Here is a 20,328-nt window from a genome sequence, read left to right on the forward strand (position 1 = left end):
ATTTAAAAAAAAATTGCAGAAAGGCATGGGCACAGGTGTGGTGTGGTTTTGTTTGCCTTTGCCAGCTGTCCTTCCTGGATCTTTGCAGGTGATGTCTGCCACCTGGCTGGGAGTGTGCACCTGGAAAGGCCTGGGGAAGGATGACAGGAGTAATCACAGTTATGGAAACACTTCTGGAGGAGTAATCACATGGTTGAGAACTTGCCAGCCTGGAAGAGCAATGGTGTGAGCCTGTGAAACCCTTGGAGAGGACAGAAGAGGTGAGTAAGGAGTATCTGTTCATGGGCTCTTTCAGCACAAAAATCAGGTACTGTCAAGTGAAGTGAGCAGGTGGCAGATGAGAAATGAGCAGGAGGAAGGTGAGTGTGCTCTGGGGGGGAGCTTCAGGCACCCCTGTGCTCTGCCTGGCTGGTGCAGACAGCTCATGGTGCACAGTGCCCTTGTCTTGAGAGCTCAAGCAATGGGCTGACTCTCCAGCATACAAGGTGCTGCAAAATTAGCCAAAATATTCCCTGCTTCCAGAAATGTGCTCTAGAAAAGATCTGAATATCCAGGGGGGATTTGGGGGATGCAGAGTTCCACATACTCCCTTAATGCTGGCCCAAGTCCCACTCTGAGGCAAAGCTCTGGTTGCCACATTAACTGCCGTGAGGAATCAGCATTAAACAGTTAAAACTGCTCCCATGCACTGCTGAGCAGCAGTGGGCCAAGTAGATAAGTAACAAATTGATACCAACTGGCCCATATTTCTGGGAATGCAGAAAGCTTGTTTGAGAAAGATTCTCCAAAGCTGTTATTTCTTGCTTCGGCCGCCTGTGTGTTGCATTATCTCATTCCTTCGGTTTAGGCTGTTGGATCAGCCATGCCTGGCAACGGGGACTGTATCAGGCGTGGCCTGAGCTGTGCAGGATTCCCCCGTGTGTGTCGGGGCAGGTGACGGCACCGTCTGGCTGGAGCAGCGTCGCTGGAGGGGAGCGGAGGTGAATTCTGCCCCCAGCGCAGCTGCTGTGTCTGACGGGAGCTCATCCTCCCTCAACTTGGGAAAACCCCGTGACTTGGACGTGTAGCAGTGGAAGTTGTAGGGGCAGTTTTGATGCCGCGTTCACTGCCAGGGCGGTGTGGAGGGCAGGCTCACCGGGACAGCAGCGCGACTCTCCGCTATCCCGGAGCCGCGTTCGTGCCCTGCGCTTCCCCGGTGCCGGGCGGGCCGCCCGCTCCCGGCACAGACTACATCCCCCAGCGTGCACCGCGCTCGGCCGCCAGCACCGCGCCGCGCTATTGGCCGCCCCGCGGGCGCCGCCAATGGGGAGCGGGTATATTGGCAGGCGCTGGCAGGGCAGAGGCGCTGCCGGCAGCCGGTGCGGGAGAGGGGCGCGGCGAGGATAAGGCGACCCCCGACGGCATGGGCAGCTGCGAGAGCAGCCAGGGCCGCAGGAAGGTGTCCTTCGGGCTGGACGAGCAGGACCGAGTCCGGGTGCTGCAGGGCATCAGGGTGAGGCGGCCCGGGGTGCTTGGGGCCGGCTGTTGGAGGCTGCGGGAGCCGGGGCGGAGGGAGCGGGGCTGGGGAAGGCTCTGGCCGGGAGCTCAGGGGAGCGGGGGGCGAGGCTGGGAGGGACGGGTGGGGCAAGCAAGGAGGAGCGGAGGGAAACCTGGAGGCTGAAGGAGTAGGGTGCTGGAGAAACGATGGGGTGAGTGGTGGGAAGGAGGGCTGGGGCCCTGGGCATGGCTGTTGTCCAGCGGGGCACACCGGCACCAGCTCTTTATTTTCACTTCCAAACTCTGCTCCCAGCCCTCTTTCTCTCCTCGCTGCTCAATGACCTCGTTTTGCCCCTGCCTTGCGCTTTGCAAGCGGTTTGATGCTAACGGCGCTGCCAGGCTCGGAGGGCATCCAGGAGGGGACAGCTCTGCCCTTGCTCATGGTGCCAGGAGCCGGGCAGAGCATCACTGAGTGAGCAGGGGGGATGAGAGCTGGAAACAGGGAGCTGTTCCTGGGGGGGACACTGGGCAACTGCTGCTTGACCTTGTCTCGGAAATTGACAAGTGTGTGTTGTGGAAACAAGCCCTGGACAGTGGTGGTGCTACCATTAAGGATTTCCCCCTGCCCCCTGTTAATATTTTTCTTTGCTTTTTTACATGTTAGTTTTGGGATTTTTTATTACCACCATCATTTTCATTGCTCTTGCTTCTAATTCTTGATTTCCTCCTAAAAATTCTTCTTGATTCCCCCCTAAAATCTGCCAGAATTAAATCTGCCACTTAACCTTTTGGCTCACGCAGAGTGTGTGGTGCTGTGGCTACTTATTTTTCATCCTATTTTGACTAATTATTTCACAAAAGTTTGGCACAATCTCAGCTATCTCGTTGTTAAAGTTTTTTGATGGAGATAAAATTGTCTTTGCCTAATTTCTCTTTACAGGATATAGACAAGGATTTGTGCCTTTAAAATCAGGAATTGGGCATGATAACAATGTAAAATGAAGATATTAAAAATGCTCTTAAGTTGGGTAGTAGGGATATAACTGAAAATATGTCTTCTACTGTGGCAAGTCCAGGTGGGGAGCAGCCTCATTTAGTTTTGTTCTGCAGCCAGACCCTCTGACCTTGGCAGGAGAAAGGGGTCAATTTTAACAGTGCTGTGAGAAGCCTTTTGGACTGAATTGCCAGAAAACTTCAAGTTAACTTTTTCATGGCTTTGAACCCAAGTCAGGTAGTGAAAATGAAGTTGAGATTGCAAAAGTGTTTGCAGCCTTATGTGGGTGGGAGGCTGTTCTCTGTCACATGGGTTGCAGCATGTTTGCCATGCTGAGCTGGGTTAGCAAGCATGGAGCAAGAAGAGGAAAAGATGGACTTAAAACCTGCTTAATTCATTTCCTTCCACTTCTGGTAGATTTCTCCCTATACAAAGGGTTGACTTGTTTAGGGGTGCTCTCCACTTTTGTTGGTGTTTGTGGATGATTGTCTAGTGAAGCTTTAAGGGTCAGGCAGCAGATTGGAGGTTTTGTCACTTACTGATGGGGTGGGTTTTAAAAATGTAAAGTCAACATGCAAGTGCTGACTGCCTGGACTGGAGGGACATTGCAGTGAGGTAACTGACAATACTTCTGTGCTATCATAGGAACTGACAAATGGGGAGGTTCACAGTGAAAAACACAGCAGAAACTGACGTGGCTGGTTCTGTGTTTCAGCTCACTGAAGATGTAGTGAACCGGATGAAAGGATCCTCTCCAAGCAGAAGGGAGACCCAGAGATCTCCCCGTGCATCCAATGGCACAGCTCCCTCCTCCCTGGCTGCAGAAGGGAAACCCAGACCTACAGGTACTGAGGAGTGGTGCTGCCACTGCATGTTACAGGGTAGTTTTCAGTGCTACCCCCCCTTGTGAGAGGAGGCCTTTGCTCTTTGCTTACCCTGTTTCACTCTGGGAGCATTTCCAGCATTTCAGGTCAACGTGCAATAAACAAGGCAGAAATATTTTGCTTTTCATTTCTGGCAAGCTGCCTTGTTGTCTGCTGTACATGCACAGGGTGTATGTTGTGCATGGGTGAGGGAAGTGCTGCTTTTTATTCTTTGGAAAGAAGCTCCCAGGGAAAGGTAACCTAAGCACAGCTGGATAAGTGGATGATGAAAACTTAGTTTCTGAAGTTGTCTTTATTTACATGTCAGAAAACTGTTTGATTTCTGTTGGTTCTCAGATAGGCTTTGTTCATGTATATCAGCAGTGTGGATTTGTTTAAAGCATCCAGACTAAAATGAAGTTAGAGAACTAGGCCTTTGCTTTTAGGGATTTGTTTGCTGTCAGCTTATGTCTTTCCTGAATGTAGATTTAGCTTTATGGATGGCCTGAACTCCGTCAAATAATTTAACCTTCACTTTTTAATTACAAGGAGAGAAGGAGGTCAAGAGATAGACTTATTGGAACTAGAGGAAGGAAATGGGAAGTAGGTCTACAACCATGCTCATATTTCAGTATATATAAGGGTTTGAGGACTTAATATCCTCACATAGTTTTCTGTAGCATGGTTTATTCAGTGTGCCTGTTTGAAAATGATGCTGTTGGTATGTCTATTTCATAAATTCAAACTCTATCCATCAAACCTAAATTTTCTTGACTTTCTTTTTTCTCTTGATGAATAATATGAAATTTTCCTAAAATAATCTATGATGTGATGAAGGACTACATTTGTAGTACTATTAGTTGTCACAGGTTTCTCTTTTCCTTTCTAGGAATTCAGCCACCAAAGGAAAGTGACTCTGCTGCAGAGCAGGAACTCTACAGGAGGTGAGGTGAAGCTCTTGAAAAAGACAATGGTTTAGTTCATTTGGGAATGTATCTAGGTATGCATATGTCTGTTTTACCTCAGCACAATGAGTGTGTGTTTGACAGCAGCTGAACATGAGCCCAGTTGAGCCCAGGCGGCCAAGAAGGCCAGTGGCATCCTGGCTGTATCAGTGATAGTGTGGCCAGCAGGACCAGGGCAGTGATTGTCCCCCTGTTCTGGGCACTGCTGAGGCCACAGCTCAAATCCTGGCTTCAGTTTTGGGCCCCTCACTACACAAAGACATTGAGGGGCTGGAGTGTGTCCAGAGAAGGGTGAGGGAGCTGGGGAAGGGCTGGAGCACAAACCTCCTCGGGACTGGCTGGGGGTGTTTAGCTGGAGAAAAGGAGGCTCAGGGGGGAGCTTATGGATCTGAAAGGAGATTGTAGCCGGGGCGGGGGGGGGGGGGGTCAGTCTCTTCTCCCAGGTGTAACATGTGACAGGACAAGAGGAATCAGCCTCAAGTTGCACCTGGGAAGGTTTAGGTTGGGTATGAGGGAAAATTTCTTCACTGACAAGGTGGTCAGGCATTGGAACAGGCTGGCCAGGGAAGTGGTGGAATCACCATTCCTGGAAGTATTCAAAAGGCCTTGGATGAGTGGATGTGGCATTTGGGGACATGGTTTAGTGGTGAACATGGTGGCATTGGGTTAATGGTTGGACTTGATCTTTCCCAACCTTAACAATTCTGTGATTCTGTTTTATGATTATGTTTTAATACCTGAGAATCCCCTTTGAAGCCTTTTTCAGTTCAAGGCTGCTTCTCTTAGTGTTGTTGCTGCATGCATTTTGTGATTTTTCTTTCCTGTGTAAGAGCCAAAGAGCAGCATTGTCAGCCTGGCTGACTCCTTTCATTGTTGTATGTCCCTTGATCTTTCCCAAAGCAGTGTCTATTTGTCTGGCTAACTGCTTCCTATTTTCACTGTTTTCAGGTGATAATTAAGTACTTAATAGAGCTAAATATAACTCAAGTATAAGCTTATGTGGTGCTATGGCTGCTGTTGTTGCCTGAGCTGTACCTCACTGGAATTGCCAGTCATATTTAAAGTTTGTTGGGCTTTTGAATTCCTGCTGACGATGGGATTGTGAGCAGATTTCGTGTCAAAGAGATTCTGGATTTGTGTTTTGGCTCTAAGCAGGGGTACTCCATGACAAGCCATGACCCTGTTGCTGATGACCTTCCCTCTGCTTTTGGTGCTCATACAGGTACTTGGCAGAGCAATCACTGGTCCAAGAGGAGTTGCTCCGGCTGGCCAAGAGAGAAAGGGAAGCAGCCTGTGAGGCCAAGGAAAGGTCTGACATTATTGAGGAGAGGCAGAGAGCAGCCCAGCTGGTGAGTAACAAACCCCCTGCTATGCTTCCAACCTGCACAGGCTAAAATGGCTCTGCTTGAGGGCATTCATTTAATGTCATTTGTGTGATGAGCTTAGAAACTTCGGTTTGGGCTGAAACATGCCTCATCTCACTCATCATTTAACATTTAGCTCACAGTGCAGCTGCAAGCTCCACTTGTAGCATGTTACTCCATGCTGCCAAGGCATGAACAATGGCTGTGCTGGGGACAGCTTTACCAGTGGCAAGGAGTGTGGTCTGTGTGTGTATGTGGTCCTTGTCTAGCTACAGAGAACTCTTTTGAACTCTCAAGTGTATGAAATAAATGTTTCAATATATACAGGATCAAATTGTGCTGACCTGATATATCCTGAGACTTTGCTCTGTTTTTTTCTAGGGTATAATAGTGCATGTACACAAATTAATAAAAAGTAATAATGTCTTCATTTGATCGAGTCTTTTATAAATCTGGTAACAGAAGAACTCTTATGAAACTGTCAAGTATTGTAACCTTTTGAAGAATGTTTAGGATTGATTTTTAGGGACCAGGAAGCATAAACCTTTTTTTGACACACCACTGACTCCCAAACCAATTTGTTCTTGCCCAGCAGGCAGACTTACTTTTGGGAACTTCTTGCTGCAGCTTTTACTCTTAGTCAGGCACCTTGGTGTTATGATGACCCATTAGGTTGCTGTCATACCAGTGCTGAGAAGAGCAGTGCTGGAGGCACAAGTACAGTGGGATGAGGCTGAGTAGAGCAAGAGGTTTTTATCAATCACCAGAGTACACTGGGATTGTCATTGGTCCTTAATATTCACATGATGTTATTTTATATTGTTTTCTTTTCCATACTGCCATTCCTATGGTGTGCTGTCTGTAACCAGTGCAGAGTCTTAGTGGAGCTGCCACTTTTTCCTGACCTGCAGTGGTCAGGGTGTGACAGCCAGGTGGGGCCATGCTTGCCACAGTGAGATCAAACTGCCCATTCATTTAGACTGTGCTGTTAAAACTTTATTGGGAGAACTAGACCAAGAGAATTCTCCTTGCCTGGTGCATGCTGAAAGGATGGTTTAGGGAAAGGACAGACCGGAGTATGGATAGTCTTTATTGTGGTTCTTTCATCCTACTGATCTGTAGCTTAACCAGTGTGTGCTTGATTTAAACAAAGAATCCTATGGGATTTGGGGTTTTTTTTCTATATGTTGAATGATAACAGGCCTGGCTTACGTGGGGAAAATGTGAAGCATTTAGAGGTTTATAATATAAAGATATTTTTTGGGACTGAAGAAATTTTATGCAAGAATGGTGACAGTGGTTCAAAGAAAAGGTCTTTGTAGCTGCAATCCATCTCTGACAGTGATCCCCAGCAGCTGCTGATAGAGAGCATGAGAGCAGAGCAGGTATAAAACAGTATTTCCCACCTATACCCTTGCAAATTCTGATGTTCTAAGAGGTAGAGGCTTTGAAAGCAAGAGCTTGTATTTTCACTTTGGTGGTTAACAGTCTTTAAGGAAATTCTGTTCTGTGAATTGCTCTGTTTGTGGTTTTGGACCCAACTGTACTTTGTCTCCATGATAAAATTTGTGTATGATTGGATTGGTAGGTGGCTGAGATTGCTCTCCTGGATAGATACAGCTTGTGAATGGCTGCTGTGTGGCAGGAAATTTCCTCTTGGCAGATTGGATCCTGACCATGGGGTGCTGGATGATTTCTCAGCTTCAGAGCAGTGATGTCTGAGGCAGGTGACTGTTGCTCCTCTGCAAAGGACATCTGGGTCAGCAGGTGCAGTATTAACACTCCTTTCACTAGAGAGAAAATATTCTCTTTATGAATGCAATTAACTGGCTTCTGTAAAGAGGAAGGGGAAGAAGTTGGTGGATTTGTTGTCCAATCTAAAAATGTGACTTTGCTCAAAGTATAGCCCTGCCCTCCTGCAATGAGGTGGAGTGTAATCCTGAAGAAATATGGCTAGCAGAGTCCTGCCATATTTGTGAAATGCAAAGAGGACGCTTCTAAAATGAGTTGGGACCTGACTGCTCACATACAAAAGCTGTTTTATTATCTGAATTAGCTTTCAATCCTGTAGTGTTGCATACTCAGATATTATGTCCTTGATGCTCTGTAAGAATCTGATTAGGGTCCCCTTGTGGTAAATAGTGACCAAGGTGTGTTAGCCCAGAATGTGGTGAAAGAATGAGGAACTTTTAAATTTCACTGCTCTTTAACTATCTCATGATCAGTCATAAACTTAGGATCCTTAAAAAATAGGATAGTCTAGTCTGTCCTTGCAAAGATGAGGGCAGAGCTGTTGTTTGTCAGCTTCCAGATACCTTCCTAAAAAGAAACTGTTGTGGCCAGAGTTAAATTATTGGGATCCCTATCAGTCTTGCTTTATCTCAGCTACTGTTTCCCTTTGGGCATGGTTACCTTGTTGGATTGTATTGACTCTATCCTACTCAAACCATGTCTGTCCTTTGTCTTCTAATGTTATCCTCCTTTGTTATGAATAGGGCTTGAGTGTTTCTTGCTCTTCTGCTTTTTAGCCCCAGTAAATAGGGAAAATACTGGGTATGAGCTGCTCATCCATGTCTTTGTGTCAATCTTCTCTTTCAGGTAGAAGATAGTAGTGGAACTCAAGGTATCTAGGAGTAATCCAGGTACAGATAGCAATGGAAGTTATCTGCTTACATTTATAAGGGAGAAACTTCCAGGGTTTTTGTTGTTGTTGTGACCTATTAGGGAAATGAAATGAAAAATGGGGCAACTCCCATGAAAGCAATAACAAATTAATGATTTGCTTCTTAAGCAGCACTTAATTTGGTAAAAAATGAAAACCATGCCACATTTAATTAGAAAGTTTTATTCATTTTTCTAGTATTTGCATTAAGATCTTGAGCTGCCCTGTGCTCTTAACATATCTATAGTTCAGTGATTAGTAGCTCTTTTTTGTACTGTTGTCTGCAGCAGTGCTGGAACATTCCCCTGTAACCATACCACTTGTATAAATCCAAGTACCATAGCCGTATTTTGAAGTGATTTCATTGTGGTTGTGCTGAACATTGCATGTCATTTAATCTGTTCTTTATGGCTTTCACTCACTGACTTTTATTATTGGAAATATTGCTATAAGCATTTCAGTGTTATTATATGGTGCACACAAAGAGAGGGTGGACTAGAATTAACCTTTGATATGGAACTTGCTGTCAGCTTCTGGGGCCAGTTACTTGATTGTTTATGGGGCAGGGTGCAGATTAAAACTTACTGTTATTTTATTGTGGTTTGTATATTTTGTTCAGCTGGTTTTTTTCTCCTTGAAGTGTACTGGTTTCAAGAGGGATTTAGAGTTAAGTACCTGGGTCCTTTTCTACATTTTTGTCGTGACCTTTCTTTTTCTTTTAATGACTTTGAAGAAGGTACTTAGCTTCTAGATACCTTAGGTTTTGAGTAAAACTCCTTACAGCTTTAGTTTAAGAAGCAAAACAGCTCTGTAAGTAATAGTGCAGCATTCACTTTCCTCTTTGAGTGAATATGGCTTTTTCATTAACCCTGGCGACTGGCTCAAATGGAAGTAGTCTGCTAAGCTGCTGTAGCAGAACTCTCCCCAATTTGTATTAGAGATAAAATGTTTTATTTGTTTGTGCAGCACTGCAGGATCATGGTGCTGAGTGGACTCTTTGAATAATTTAATGCTGTGGGTACTTACAGCACAACAAGGATTATATGTACAGTGTTCCAGAGCAAGGCCTGGGGTGTTTAACTAATGCTGGTGCCATGCCTTAAGTCTCATGTGAAATACCCAAGAATTAACACAGCTATCTTTAAATCCTTTTCTATTTCTAGCATGAGGAGCTTGCAAAGTTGTCAGTCAAGTTACTTAATTGCTTGACTATGTTGTGAATAGTGTCACCATTCCCCTATGCGAGCAATCTTTCCTTTTTCATTCCCAATTAATCAAAACGTCTTCTCTTAACTTCTCAGTTCTTTCAGGTTACTTTTTTCCCCCTCCTTCCTACCAATAAAGGAAACTTTGCAAACAAAGCTGCTCTTTTTCCTCCTTTTTGCTTTTGTAATCTCTGAAGGTTGAGCAGCACGTGCAGCATATGCATCAGGAGCCTCTTGGAGCCAGTGGGTGGTGTGCCTGATGGTTTTCACTGAGACCTTTAAGACAAATCAATGTGGAATGGGGATGGATAAAAGCAGAAGCTGGGGGGGAATAAACGTGATTAAGCAAAGACATCTCATTACTACTCTAGAAAGGGAGGATTATAACTTATAAAATAGGAGGATCTCATTTAGAGGCCATGTGCACTTGTGTTATCAGGACAGAGGGAGAGCAAACAGAATAAATGAAATTAATACTTTGAAAAGAAGCATTACCCGGATTTGAGCATTGAACTAATATGATTTGTGCAAAGCCCTGAAGTTCTTATCTCCCCATTAAATACCCCAAGGATAATGGCTTTGTCAGAGTTATTGACCAAAAGTTGTCGTTTTCTTTCTCACTTTGAAAAAGGGAGTTCAGAAATGGGGTGATGGTAGGACAGACTTTGCACTATGACCAGCTGTTTCAGGCAGGACTGATGGGCACTGGCTGCTGGGCAGAGAATTCATAATTGCTGGAAAGTTTATCCAGCAGTCCATGATGGATGACTTGCTATTCCCAGTGTTTCTGATCATGCCTGCTCACTGGCTTGCTGGATGGCAACCTTTGCTTTCTGGTGGTTTCAGCATTGGACTGTTGTGGCTAGCATGGCTCAAATGGCCATGAAGGGAAATACAAGAGTATGGGTTTGTTTCAGGTTGCTCCAGTAGCTGATTATAATTGGTCATAGGCTGTTGAATTCTTTCAGATGATTTCTTGCCCAGATATAATCTCTTTGTTTTTCAGAGCCTCTCATCTTCTCTTCTTGATTCAGGAAAGATGGGATGAAGGAAGAATGCATGATTGGGGATGCCTTTGATCAAGCAGTGGGTTTTGATAACGGTGTCAACTTGTGAATGTGACATTATGAACCCTTGGGCTTTGCTGTGACATACTTCAGACACTTCCACCCTTGATTTAGTGTATATTGGGCTGCTGACATTTTAACTGGTATGTTTTCTTCTTCATTTCAAAGAATGTGGAAGTAAAACTGCTTAAAATTGCTGTAAACAGCATAAATAGCCAGTTAATAGATTGGTAAAATGGAAGAGAATTTTGGTGTTAGGGAGTGATCAAATATTTTCTTTTTCAGTTTGTAGGGATGGAAGAATGATCCAATCAGCCCATTTGTGGAAAGTTTCCTTTATATTCCTGGTAATTGATAAAGCTTTAAGTGACTCTTGTGGGGCTTTTTGCTGTGAATTGCCCACTGTTGTTGATCAGTGTCAGCAGTAGATGCAGCTGAGCTGGTACTGAAGATTGTTTTAGAAACTGTGCTGAACATGATTTAGTTTGTGAAGGCTTTCATTTACTTTGTGATAAGCTGGGGATCAGCTTCATCCTGGCTGATTAGCCATAGGTAAGCATTCCTAGATTAACTGGGGTTTTGTTGTGTGTAATCTCCTGCCATTGTGACAAGCTGTAGTGACCGGATGAGGCTCAGCAGTAGCATGGTATTTGTTGGAACTGTGACAGTGTGGAGCCATCAGTGAAGTGACACTGCTGCTTTCAAGGTCAGGTCTCTATTGTCAAAACTTGTCTTTTTTTTTTTTTTTTGTCCCTGTTTATTTGAGTTGATGTAATGAAAGGTATTGTCTCTGTGAGCTTTGCAGTATGGTTTGGAAACTGCTCACCTCAGGTACAGTTTATTTGGTCCTGTTGGCTCTACAGCTAAAACACAGCACACTGAGCTGAATCCTTCCCTTTCTAAAGTTGTAAACCTGTGTGTAGAAAATAGGTTGGTTCTGGGAGGTGACCTGGCTAACGCAAGAGGTTTGGTGTTTCCTGGCTTTTTATTTTCTGTAAATACTTCTTGATTGAAGTTTTTTATGGGTGATTGAACACTCATAAAACATTGATTGAAATCTGAAAGTATGGAGGCTTGTTTTAAATAATAGTGGAAAACAAGGAAAAAGCCCATTCAGTTTGATTTTCATTGATGTTGCAGTTGTTAGCAACAGATATCTATATGTGATACCATTTTTTTTAGATTATTTTTTATGTTTTTGTAGAAAATAAGTGGTGCATTTAGTTATGAGAATCTTCATTCCTACCTACAGTTGTGGGGGCAGCCCCTCCTCATGAGCATGTTTTGCTGTGGTTTGGCTCTTTGCAGAGCATTCACAGGCTGTATGTCCAACACCCAGACCTGCCCTCAGGGCCTGCAGAACCAGGTAGGGTTCTAACCAGGTTAGCAAGAGTGGCAGTGTCTTGGGCTGGAACTTGCAGTTGTTTTTTTTATATCACTAATTGACAGCTAATTCTTTCACTAATTAAATAAAGCTGCCTTTTAAATATGTTGATACAAATGGAAAGATGTATTTTTAGGTTTGAGACTTAATGATTTATTACCAAATGTTGCAAATTATTGACAGGGGGATTTAAATAGCTTCAGTCCTTGTGCCTTGTATCCCTCTCAGTCTTGCTCTGAGACACTCTTCCAGACTTTCTCCTGAAGAAAATATATTAGTATGTGGAGACTTTAAAATTAGTGGTCTGTTATTCTATAGTCTCAGGCCAGAACATCCCTCCTTTTCCCTACAATTGGGCTCCTCTTTGTCTGCTACCCTCTACTTTAAAAGTATATTTCTTCAGTGAAAGAATTACTTAGTGAAACCATTAAAACATTAAACATTTAAGGGATCCCTATAGAAAATAATATTGAAGTGTTAAATGATGGATTTTGGAAAGGTTTGCATTAAATTTAAGCTTGGCATGGTGAGGCTCTATCTACATGTCTTCTACCTCCAGCAAGCTAATAACTTCTGTTCTCTGGAGCATCAGTGAGGTCTAAATTTAACTAAAGCAATTTTGGAGAGTGTGCACTACAATAAAGGCAGAAATTGAAAACACAGCCAAGGCAAAAGAGAACCTCCTCTTCTCTTGAGAGAAGGAGAAGGTGTTACCTGGCTAAGGGTAAGATTCTGCCTATGTACTGCTTATTTTCCTGCTACTGCTGCTCTGATTTGTCAGACATTTATAGCATTTTTTTAATAACTTTCAATTTCTGCAGCTAGTCTTTTATCTCCTGACTGAAGGTTAATTTGTGTTTGGAGAGTTTTTGCAGATTTCAGCAGCTGATGGTCGTTTGAGCTTCTCATTTTTGTAGTCTCTTGAGCTAAGAGACCTTATGACAAGGTTGGCCTTTTTTAAAATCCAACAGCTGCAACAAATTGAAGTTGTCTGGGGTGCTGTCTAGTTCCCCTGTCTTGCCTTCAATTTTGCATGCCCATATTTCACACTTTTTTTTTTTTTTGTCTACCAGGTTTTTATAACTTTTATAACTCCACAGAAACTTTTTCAAGATTCATTTGTTCTGACTTAAGATTACTGTAAAGCCTAAGAAGGCTTTACTTTAAGAAGTAAAATATAAGATTAGCCTTCATTTTCCCTTATGTATAACTACAAAAGATTAAATTTATAAAAAAGTAGGAGAATAATATGTTGATATTTTTCTGTGACTGGTCCAGCAAAACTAGTGCTGAGTTTTCTTATTCTGCTGTCAGACTACTGTGTAGTAGAGAATTCTGCTCTAGTTTACAGCTCATTGAGGGGGGGCATAAGCAGCACAAGACAGGCCCAGAGGCTATTCTGTATCTTAACTGTTCCATGGATCACCACTTCTTCCATGCTCTGTGGTGTCCCAGTTGAAATCACTGTGTCCCACCCCTTCATCCACATACAATTTACCTTTCTCAAGCATAGGTAAGTTACAGATTAAATTAGCAAACTCTTCAGCTGATGGGGAGATTGCTGATAGGCTGGAATGTATCTGTGTGATAGCACCTGTCAGTGCACAGCACAACTGGCATGGCTATTCCAGTGGGAATGCACCAGCTGCTCATGGTAACACATGGGCTTCTCAAGCTGCCAGAGCCAGGCCCAGCAGAGCAGGTGTGTCCTGGTCAAGCTCGTATTTCCTCAAATACAGTGTCTTCCACAAGTCCCAGTACAAATGGCTTTGTAGGATGATACTACTAGATCAAACTGAGTCTAAATGGTATGGTCTGAATAATTAAACACTGATGTAACTTTTTATTTCTCACCTTAAAGACCAGTTAAAGTGAGCTGATACAAAGTTTTTTAAAGTGAGCTGATACTGAAGTTTTTTCCAGTTTGTTTATTCCCTCTGCTACAGTTGGACATCCTCAACCCTGCCCAAATGTGCTGATGTTTATTTTAATTCTTGCTTGCTTCCTTCTTTCTCCATCCTTTTACTTTCCTAAAGCTGCAGGATGGTTTGCTCCTGCTGCCTCCCCTCATTGTTGGTGTTATCAGGCACGTGTGCAGCGGGTGAGATTGCAAACGCCGCTGTTCTCCGGGATCCTGAGCACCAGACAATGTTTTACACGGCGTCCCATTCTCTGGCTGCCTGGTTGGACATGATGTTGGTACCTTATCTTCACGCTGACACACACTGGACATTAATAGAAATACATTGCTGAGGCACATGTGTGGAATTTCAAGCAGCCTTTCTAGCTGTGCTTTAGATAGTCTATTGTGTGCTTAACCTCTTGGAAGAGGTTTTGATGAGAAAAGCATGATGTTAACTCTTGGGTGGCTGGCTGGACTCTCTCACAGTTCCTTATTATAGTCAGCATAATATCCTCCTAATTGAACACTGCTTATCTGTTTTGGAGTTTCAGCAGGTTTTAACTTATCTTTCTATGACTAGTATTCCTCCTTTCTAATGCGTATTTTTTAGGGAAGAAATAACTGCTCATGAGGATGAGGTAGGAAATGTGTTGCTGCAGAAGGAACTGAGTTGCCAGCACCTTTATGTAGCTTTGTCTAAAGTCTGTCCCTTTATTATTTTTGGCTCTCTGATTGCCATACATCAATGAAAAAAATGACCTGGATGCAGCTGCTTCTATTTGCCAGGAATTCTTTCTGCTTTTGGAGCACATCAGAATTTTTATTGTTTTCTTTCTGCTGTATCTGTATACTTTCTCTGCTTGTTTGTTATGGCCATCTGCAATTATCTGTATTATTTATGAGTGCTGAGTAAAACATGACAGAAAGTAGCTTCTTAAAAGGGACTGTACTAAGGGAAAGGAAGTGAGCTGATGACTTTGATTTTTAGACAATGAAAATAGAACACCTGCAAGCTTATGAGGAAGGGAAGGAATTAGAGTTAGCTGCATTTCTTTTTCCTGTCTGTGCAGTACATAGGGGGTTTAGAGCTTTTTTAGCCTTGAAGACTTTGTGATAATGGGCAAACTTGAAGGATGATACAGTAGGAATCGAGTAAAAATTGATCAAACAGACTGAGCAGGGCTATGTATAATTACTGTCCAAAAGAAAAGAGCTTAAAAAAAGTTTAATATTTACTTGAATAGAACATTAGACTAAGGATACATTTGTTAAATAACCAGTGCTCTTCCAATTAGGACTGAGAGCTTGCCATTTACATTCACTGCATCTTCAGCCTAATGCTTTTGCCATGGAAAAAGTGGTTCACTGTCTGGTGGATGCTTTCAAGCCCCTTTATTTTTTCAAAGATACAGGTTCATGTCTCTTCTTTTCTCTCCATCCTCTGAGCAGAATGGATTTGTTCCTTGGTTCATCTTGCTGTAGCTGTAATTGGCACTGTCAAGCTGAGACTCTGGCTGCCCCCCACTCCCGGCTTCCGAACTTCCAATGCACAAAAGGTTCCTTACAAAAGCTGCTCCCTTACCAGCTGAAGACTTGAGTAATCTCTCATTTTTGTATTTTCATATGATATTCTCTCCTAGTTTAACAACTAAGTGTGGAAAAAGGGAGATTGGAAATAAAGATATGATAAAAAATGCTAAACCAAAACAACCAAACATTGAAAAACAACAAACCACACAAAGCAGCACCCTGAAAAAAACCCAAATCAGAAAAACTTCTCCCAAAGCAACAACAATAACAACAATCACTATATCAGCTGAAAATAAGCTTGCATGTTTCTTAAACCCTTTTTCCTAATTTTTTTGCATAAAAGAATTTCAAGTACAAACCTGAAAAACCGTGAGAGCTTTAAACTGCAAAGCCAGCTACAATTTTAAAAATAATGAACATCAGTCCAGCCTATAGTTTTCTATCATTTAAAAAGTTGTCTCCCCAGTTGCTGTGCTGTTTCCTGTTCAAGACAGCATTTTGCAGTGTAATTTTTTCAAAGCTTTGTGTTACTGAAGGTTATCATAGAGTTCTGTTAAAAAGCTGCTTGCCTGTGATTTCCTGTTAAACGGTGATCTGCAAAAAGAGGTGGTTCCGTGGTCAAGTAAGATTTTGATACTGTTCCTTTCCTGGGAACAGAAGTGGGATGCATCAACACCCTTTCCCATCTGATGGCTGTTGAGAAGCCACATCTCAGGTCACTGCCCTTGTTCCAAATTGTGCTGAATATCTAAATGCAACCTTGAAGGTGTTGCCAACCACTTGCATTTTCTTTTTTTTTTTTTTTTACACTAATTTAGAAGTAGTCCATCAAATTTCATACATCTGGTGTAAAAATAAGAGTTTTTATTGTAATTAAACTGGGTGGAGTGTCAGTTTGTGCCCAGATTAAGTGGGGACCATTACCTGTGCTTATGCTCCAATGTCATCCTGCCATAGCAGGCTTTTTTTTCTGAGCTTAATAAGGAGTATGGTAAGGTACCTGCAGGGAGAGAAGCACTAATGGTCTTAGCTGCCATTCTCCTCTGTGTGGATGGGACTAATGTGGTTGATAAATACTTCCCTGCCTCAGGCCTTGCAAGTGCAGGCTGCTCCCTTAGGAAAGAAAGTAGCTCAAGGCATACCACGGGTGTTTTCAGGTGTGATTGAACAAGCTAGAAGGAATATATTTTCTCCACCACAGAGGAATTTTAATTCCACTTAATTTCAGTGTTGTAGTGTGAGGTATCTTGGTGAGCAGGTAACGGTAGATGATAAGTTTTTCTGACCACATGCAAGCTTAGGAAAAATTTTATCTTTTACCTGTTTAAAAGTTACATCTGCTTTTTGTACAAGAAATGTATCTTAGTGGGCATTCTAAAACTGTAGCAAAAGTTTACATGTTTGTAAGAAGGAGTAACAAACTTTCATGTAATCAGACTAATTTCCTCTAGTCGCTTGTTGCCCAGCAGATGTTGCTGTTGAGCTTGGTTAGGCCCCACTGTGCAGGTCATCGAGTCATCTGCGTGTTCTAAAAGCTATGATGCAGTGATTGGGAGCTAAGTTTCCTCCTTGAAAATTCATGTCATCTACTGCTAAGTCAATACACTGTCCAGAAGCTTAAGGTACATCTTGTGCAGGCGTGTGTGTAAATAAATAAATGATATTAGTATGTCTTTTTTGACCCATGCATTATATTTTTTACTTCATTACTAACTCTGAATTCTTTTCAAACTTTCTGCTTTCATTACCAAAGCAGTTTTGATAGCTTAGTTTTTATAATTATTTTTGAGGGAGAGTTTTTTTTGGCTTTTCAAGTGAGCCTTTAGGATGTAGTGGTGCAAAGGGAGTCTGATAAACAATCCACAAAGAGCATATCCTCATCAGTATCCCTTTGAACGTAGGATTTGGGAAAATCTATCACCTGCCTCATGCAGAATCTGAATGAGAGATGAATTACGTTTCATATTTGGGGTCAAACCCACTGCTCAGTCCAGCAGCTGCTCTGTGTATTGATCTTGCAATAACAAGCACATCTGTGCTCAGCTTTGCAGTTCTTTGGGGTGTGATTCTCGTTGTAATACCCTTATTTTGGAACTAAAATATGTTTAATGTGCACCTCAGTTCCCTGCCAGTGATCATGCCTTCACTGAGTTCATACAATTTTCCAGCAGTGTCGAGAGCATTTGGAAAGCAGCAGTGAGTATTTCCTGAAGGTGGCACTGAAGGGACATAATGAAGTCTCCTTTCCAGGGTGGAGCAGGAACTGCTGAGCCCTCAAATTGCTTGCATACCAATGAAATGTCTCGAAGTTTTTGCTTATTTGTTTTCCTTCTGACTCTAGGAGTTCTCCAGGAGTTACCATAATATTTTTCTGGGTGAGTTTACACTAAGTTTTTGGAGTTCATTGCTTCCTACAGAAATTGTACAATCACAAAATGGTTTGGACTGGAAAGGACCCTAAGATTATCTAATTCCAGCTGTCCTGCCATGGACAGGGATTTCATTCTCTAGATCAGGTTGCTCAGAGCTCCATCCAGCCTGGCCTTGAACATTGCCAAGGGTGGGGCATCCACAGCTTCTCTGGCACAACCTGCTGCAGTGCTTCATCACCCTTTGAGTAATGAATTTCTCCCTAACATCTACTCTAAACCTGCACTCTTTCAATTTAAAAACATTGCCCCTTGTTTGTCATCATTTGGAGTTGTGAGGCCACTGTGTACTGACATAATTTACAAACTGCTTCTGACTTTTATTTTCTGACCATGCCTGGGGTTCTCTTTCCTGCTTAATGTACAGATCTAGAACTTGTGACATTGCTGTGTGTTCAGGCTGCAGAGGGGAGGACAAGGTTGTTGTGAAGACAGAGCAGGTTTTCACACAAATGGTGTGGTATGTTCTCAGCCACCTCTGATTGCTCTTTGTTCTTCAGCTCTCCAGTTGGTTTTTAGTAGTTTTTCTTGAGGGGGTGGATACGAACTGTTGAGAGCAAGTTTGGTTTTGGAAGTTGTGGAAGAGAGTGGTAGATGCTGTCCTAATGGCATCTTATGTTTGCTATTGCTGCCTCCATTCCTCAGATCCTCTTTAGGATTTCCTGATTTGACCTACACCCTGGTCTTCTAATGAGATACTCACCAAAACCTGCTCTGTAAAATTTCCTATTACATCTGTATATTTTTGGCTCTGACTGTCTGCAATTAGACTGTGTAGACTGAGAAGGCCAGTAGTGAAGAAAAATGGAGTTTCTCTCAGCAGAAGTTTGAAATGTAACTGCAGTGCTTTTGTAAAGGTAGTATTTCAGGTCAGTCTTCACTGATATGGTAAGTTTCTGACTGATTTAAATAATTTGGAGCTTAAAAACATAAAGATGATCTAGCTGGCCTTGGCTGAAATGAATTATTGCTTTTAGTACAGAATCTTCTTTTGAGAGAGGAGCTGGTGGTTGACTGGAATTCCTGCAGATTCTTAGGCAGGAGATTTGTATCTTTTCATCTGTTTTCAAGAAGGAGAAACAAGTCATAAAAACCACTTAAAGGTTCAGTTAAGATTTATTCAGCCTGCATAACTGCCTCCCATAATAACTTTAATATGCATCATCCTGAAACTCCTAATTGGCCCTGGTGTTGGCAGGGCTTTCAGACCCAGAAGAATCTCCACTGTTCAGCATCTTTTAGGAAGGAATGTAGCCAGAGAAGCACAAAAGATGAAATGGCTGCCTTATAAATTCTGACTGACCTTGAGAGTCCTTGTTCTAACAAGCAGGAGGATGTTGTTGAAGCCATCTAGATGAGCCCAGTGATGGGAGTTGTGTGTAAGTGGGCAGTTGGTGAGGCAAGAGGAGAGGATGGGGAAAGGCCTCATGGGTTTGGTGGGAGGAGGTGGTTTCACTGTGGGCCATGTACCTGCTTATCCTGTTGTTTCTGTTGTTGGTTGCAGTCTTGTCTGTACTGATGCTGATTAATTTTTCTTTTCCTCATGGGTGCTTGTGGGGTTGGGCTGTGGTTTGAACTAACCCATTTTGTCAGAGCTGGTTTATTTTCTTAGGAAATTACCCCAGTCAGTTGTTCCTCTCTGCTTAGTGACTACCTGATCCCTGTGTGGGTGCTCATCAATTAGATCAGAGCCTGACTGACTGAGAAGGTTGAAATTTTCCTTGGCTTCTCCTCTGCTCTTCTTTTACCTGGGTGGAGTTGGAAGCCTGCCAGGCTGTGCTGGGGTTGTGTGGTTTCTGTGAATCATGGAAGACTGTCATTCTTGCTCTCCTGGGCTGTCAGTTGGACACCTTTTGCAGACCCTAAATTCACTTTAAAACAAAGCATTTGGCTTAGTTTATTTAATTCCATTAAGTAATTTCACTGCTAATGCATAATTATCTACAGCAGTGACACTCATCTATGCTTTAATTATCACAAAGCTGCACAACTCCCCCTCCCCCCTGCCTGGAAGTTGTCACTTGTGCAGGGTGGTTTTGCAGAGATAAGTGTGTAATACATGGCAGTGCTTTGGGTCTCACAATACTCAGACAGTTGCTGATTGCTAAATGTAGGCAATAGAAGAGGCAAGGATTTTGGTCTCAGTCTTCTATTAGTGGTTTTTATCTGTGTGGAGTGAGAGACGTTGGGGAGGAAAAAGCTTATCAAAACTTCATAATACTGGCTTGAAGATAAAGATGTGAGCAAGTGCTGATTGGAGACATTAAGTTTACAGGAATTGGGGAAATTTGGAAGCGTAAGTATTTGTTTTCTTTTGAAGATGTGCAAGAAATGAAGCATAAGTGATCCTGGGCAGCAGCCCACAAACCCTCTTTGTGTTTAAAGAAGAGTCTTTGTCTTTATCTTTTTTTTTCTCCCCCCTCCATGCTTTGTTACTGACTCTTTTTGGTAAACACCCTCTCAGAGTGCAGAAGAGCCCAGTAAAA

At 42.8% G+C, this 20,328-nt stretch overlaps 1 protein-coding gene across 2 annotated transcripts in view; it reads left to right on the plus strand.

Moving 5' to 3' along the window:
* Window positions 1-110: 110 nt before the first annotated feature.
* Window positions 111-20,328, plus strand: part of CHCHD6 (coiled-coil-helix-coiled-coil-helix domain containing 6) — a 110,697-nt gene continuing 90,479 nt past the window's right edge. The window contains exons 1-4 of one of the 2 annotated variants that reach the window (XM_077184807.1): window positions 111-260; window positions 3,186-3,315; window positions 4,223-4,277; window positions 5,521-5,647. In XM_077184807.1, coding sequence (XP_077040922.1) covers window positions 3,210-3,315; window positions 4,223-4,277; window positions 5,521-5,647 — 288 coding nt within the window. In that variant the 5' untranslated portion in view covers window positions 111-260; window positions 3,186-3,209. Of the gene's footprint in view, window positions 261-1,301; window positions 1,493-3,185; window positions 3,316-4,222; window positions 4,278-5,520; window positions 5,648-20,328 lie in introns of those variants that run through there. The other variant, XM_054640457.2, reaches the window with a different exon arrangement.

The sequence above is a fragment of the Agelaius phoeniceus genome, chromosome 11 (genome assembly GCF_051311805.1).
Source record: "Agelaius phoeniceus isolate bAgePho1 chromosome 11, bAgePho1.hap1, whole genome shotgun sequence".
Taxonomy (NCBI): domain Eukaryota; kingdom Metazoa; phylum Chordata; class Aves; order Passeriformes; family Icteridae; genus Agelaius; species Agelaius phoeniceus.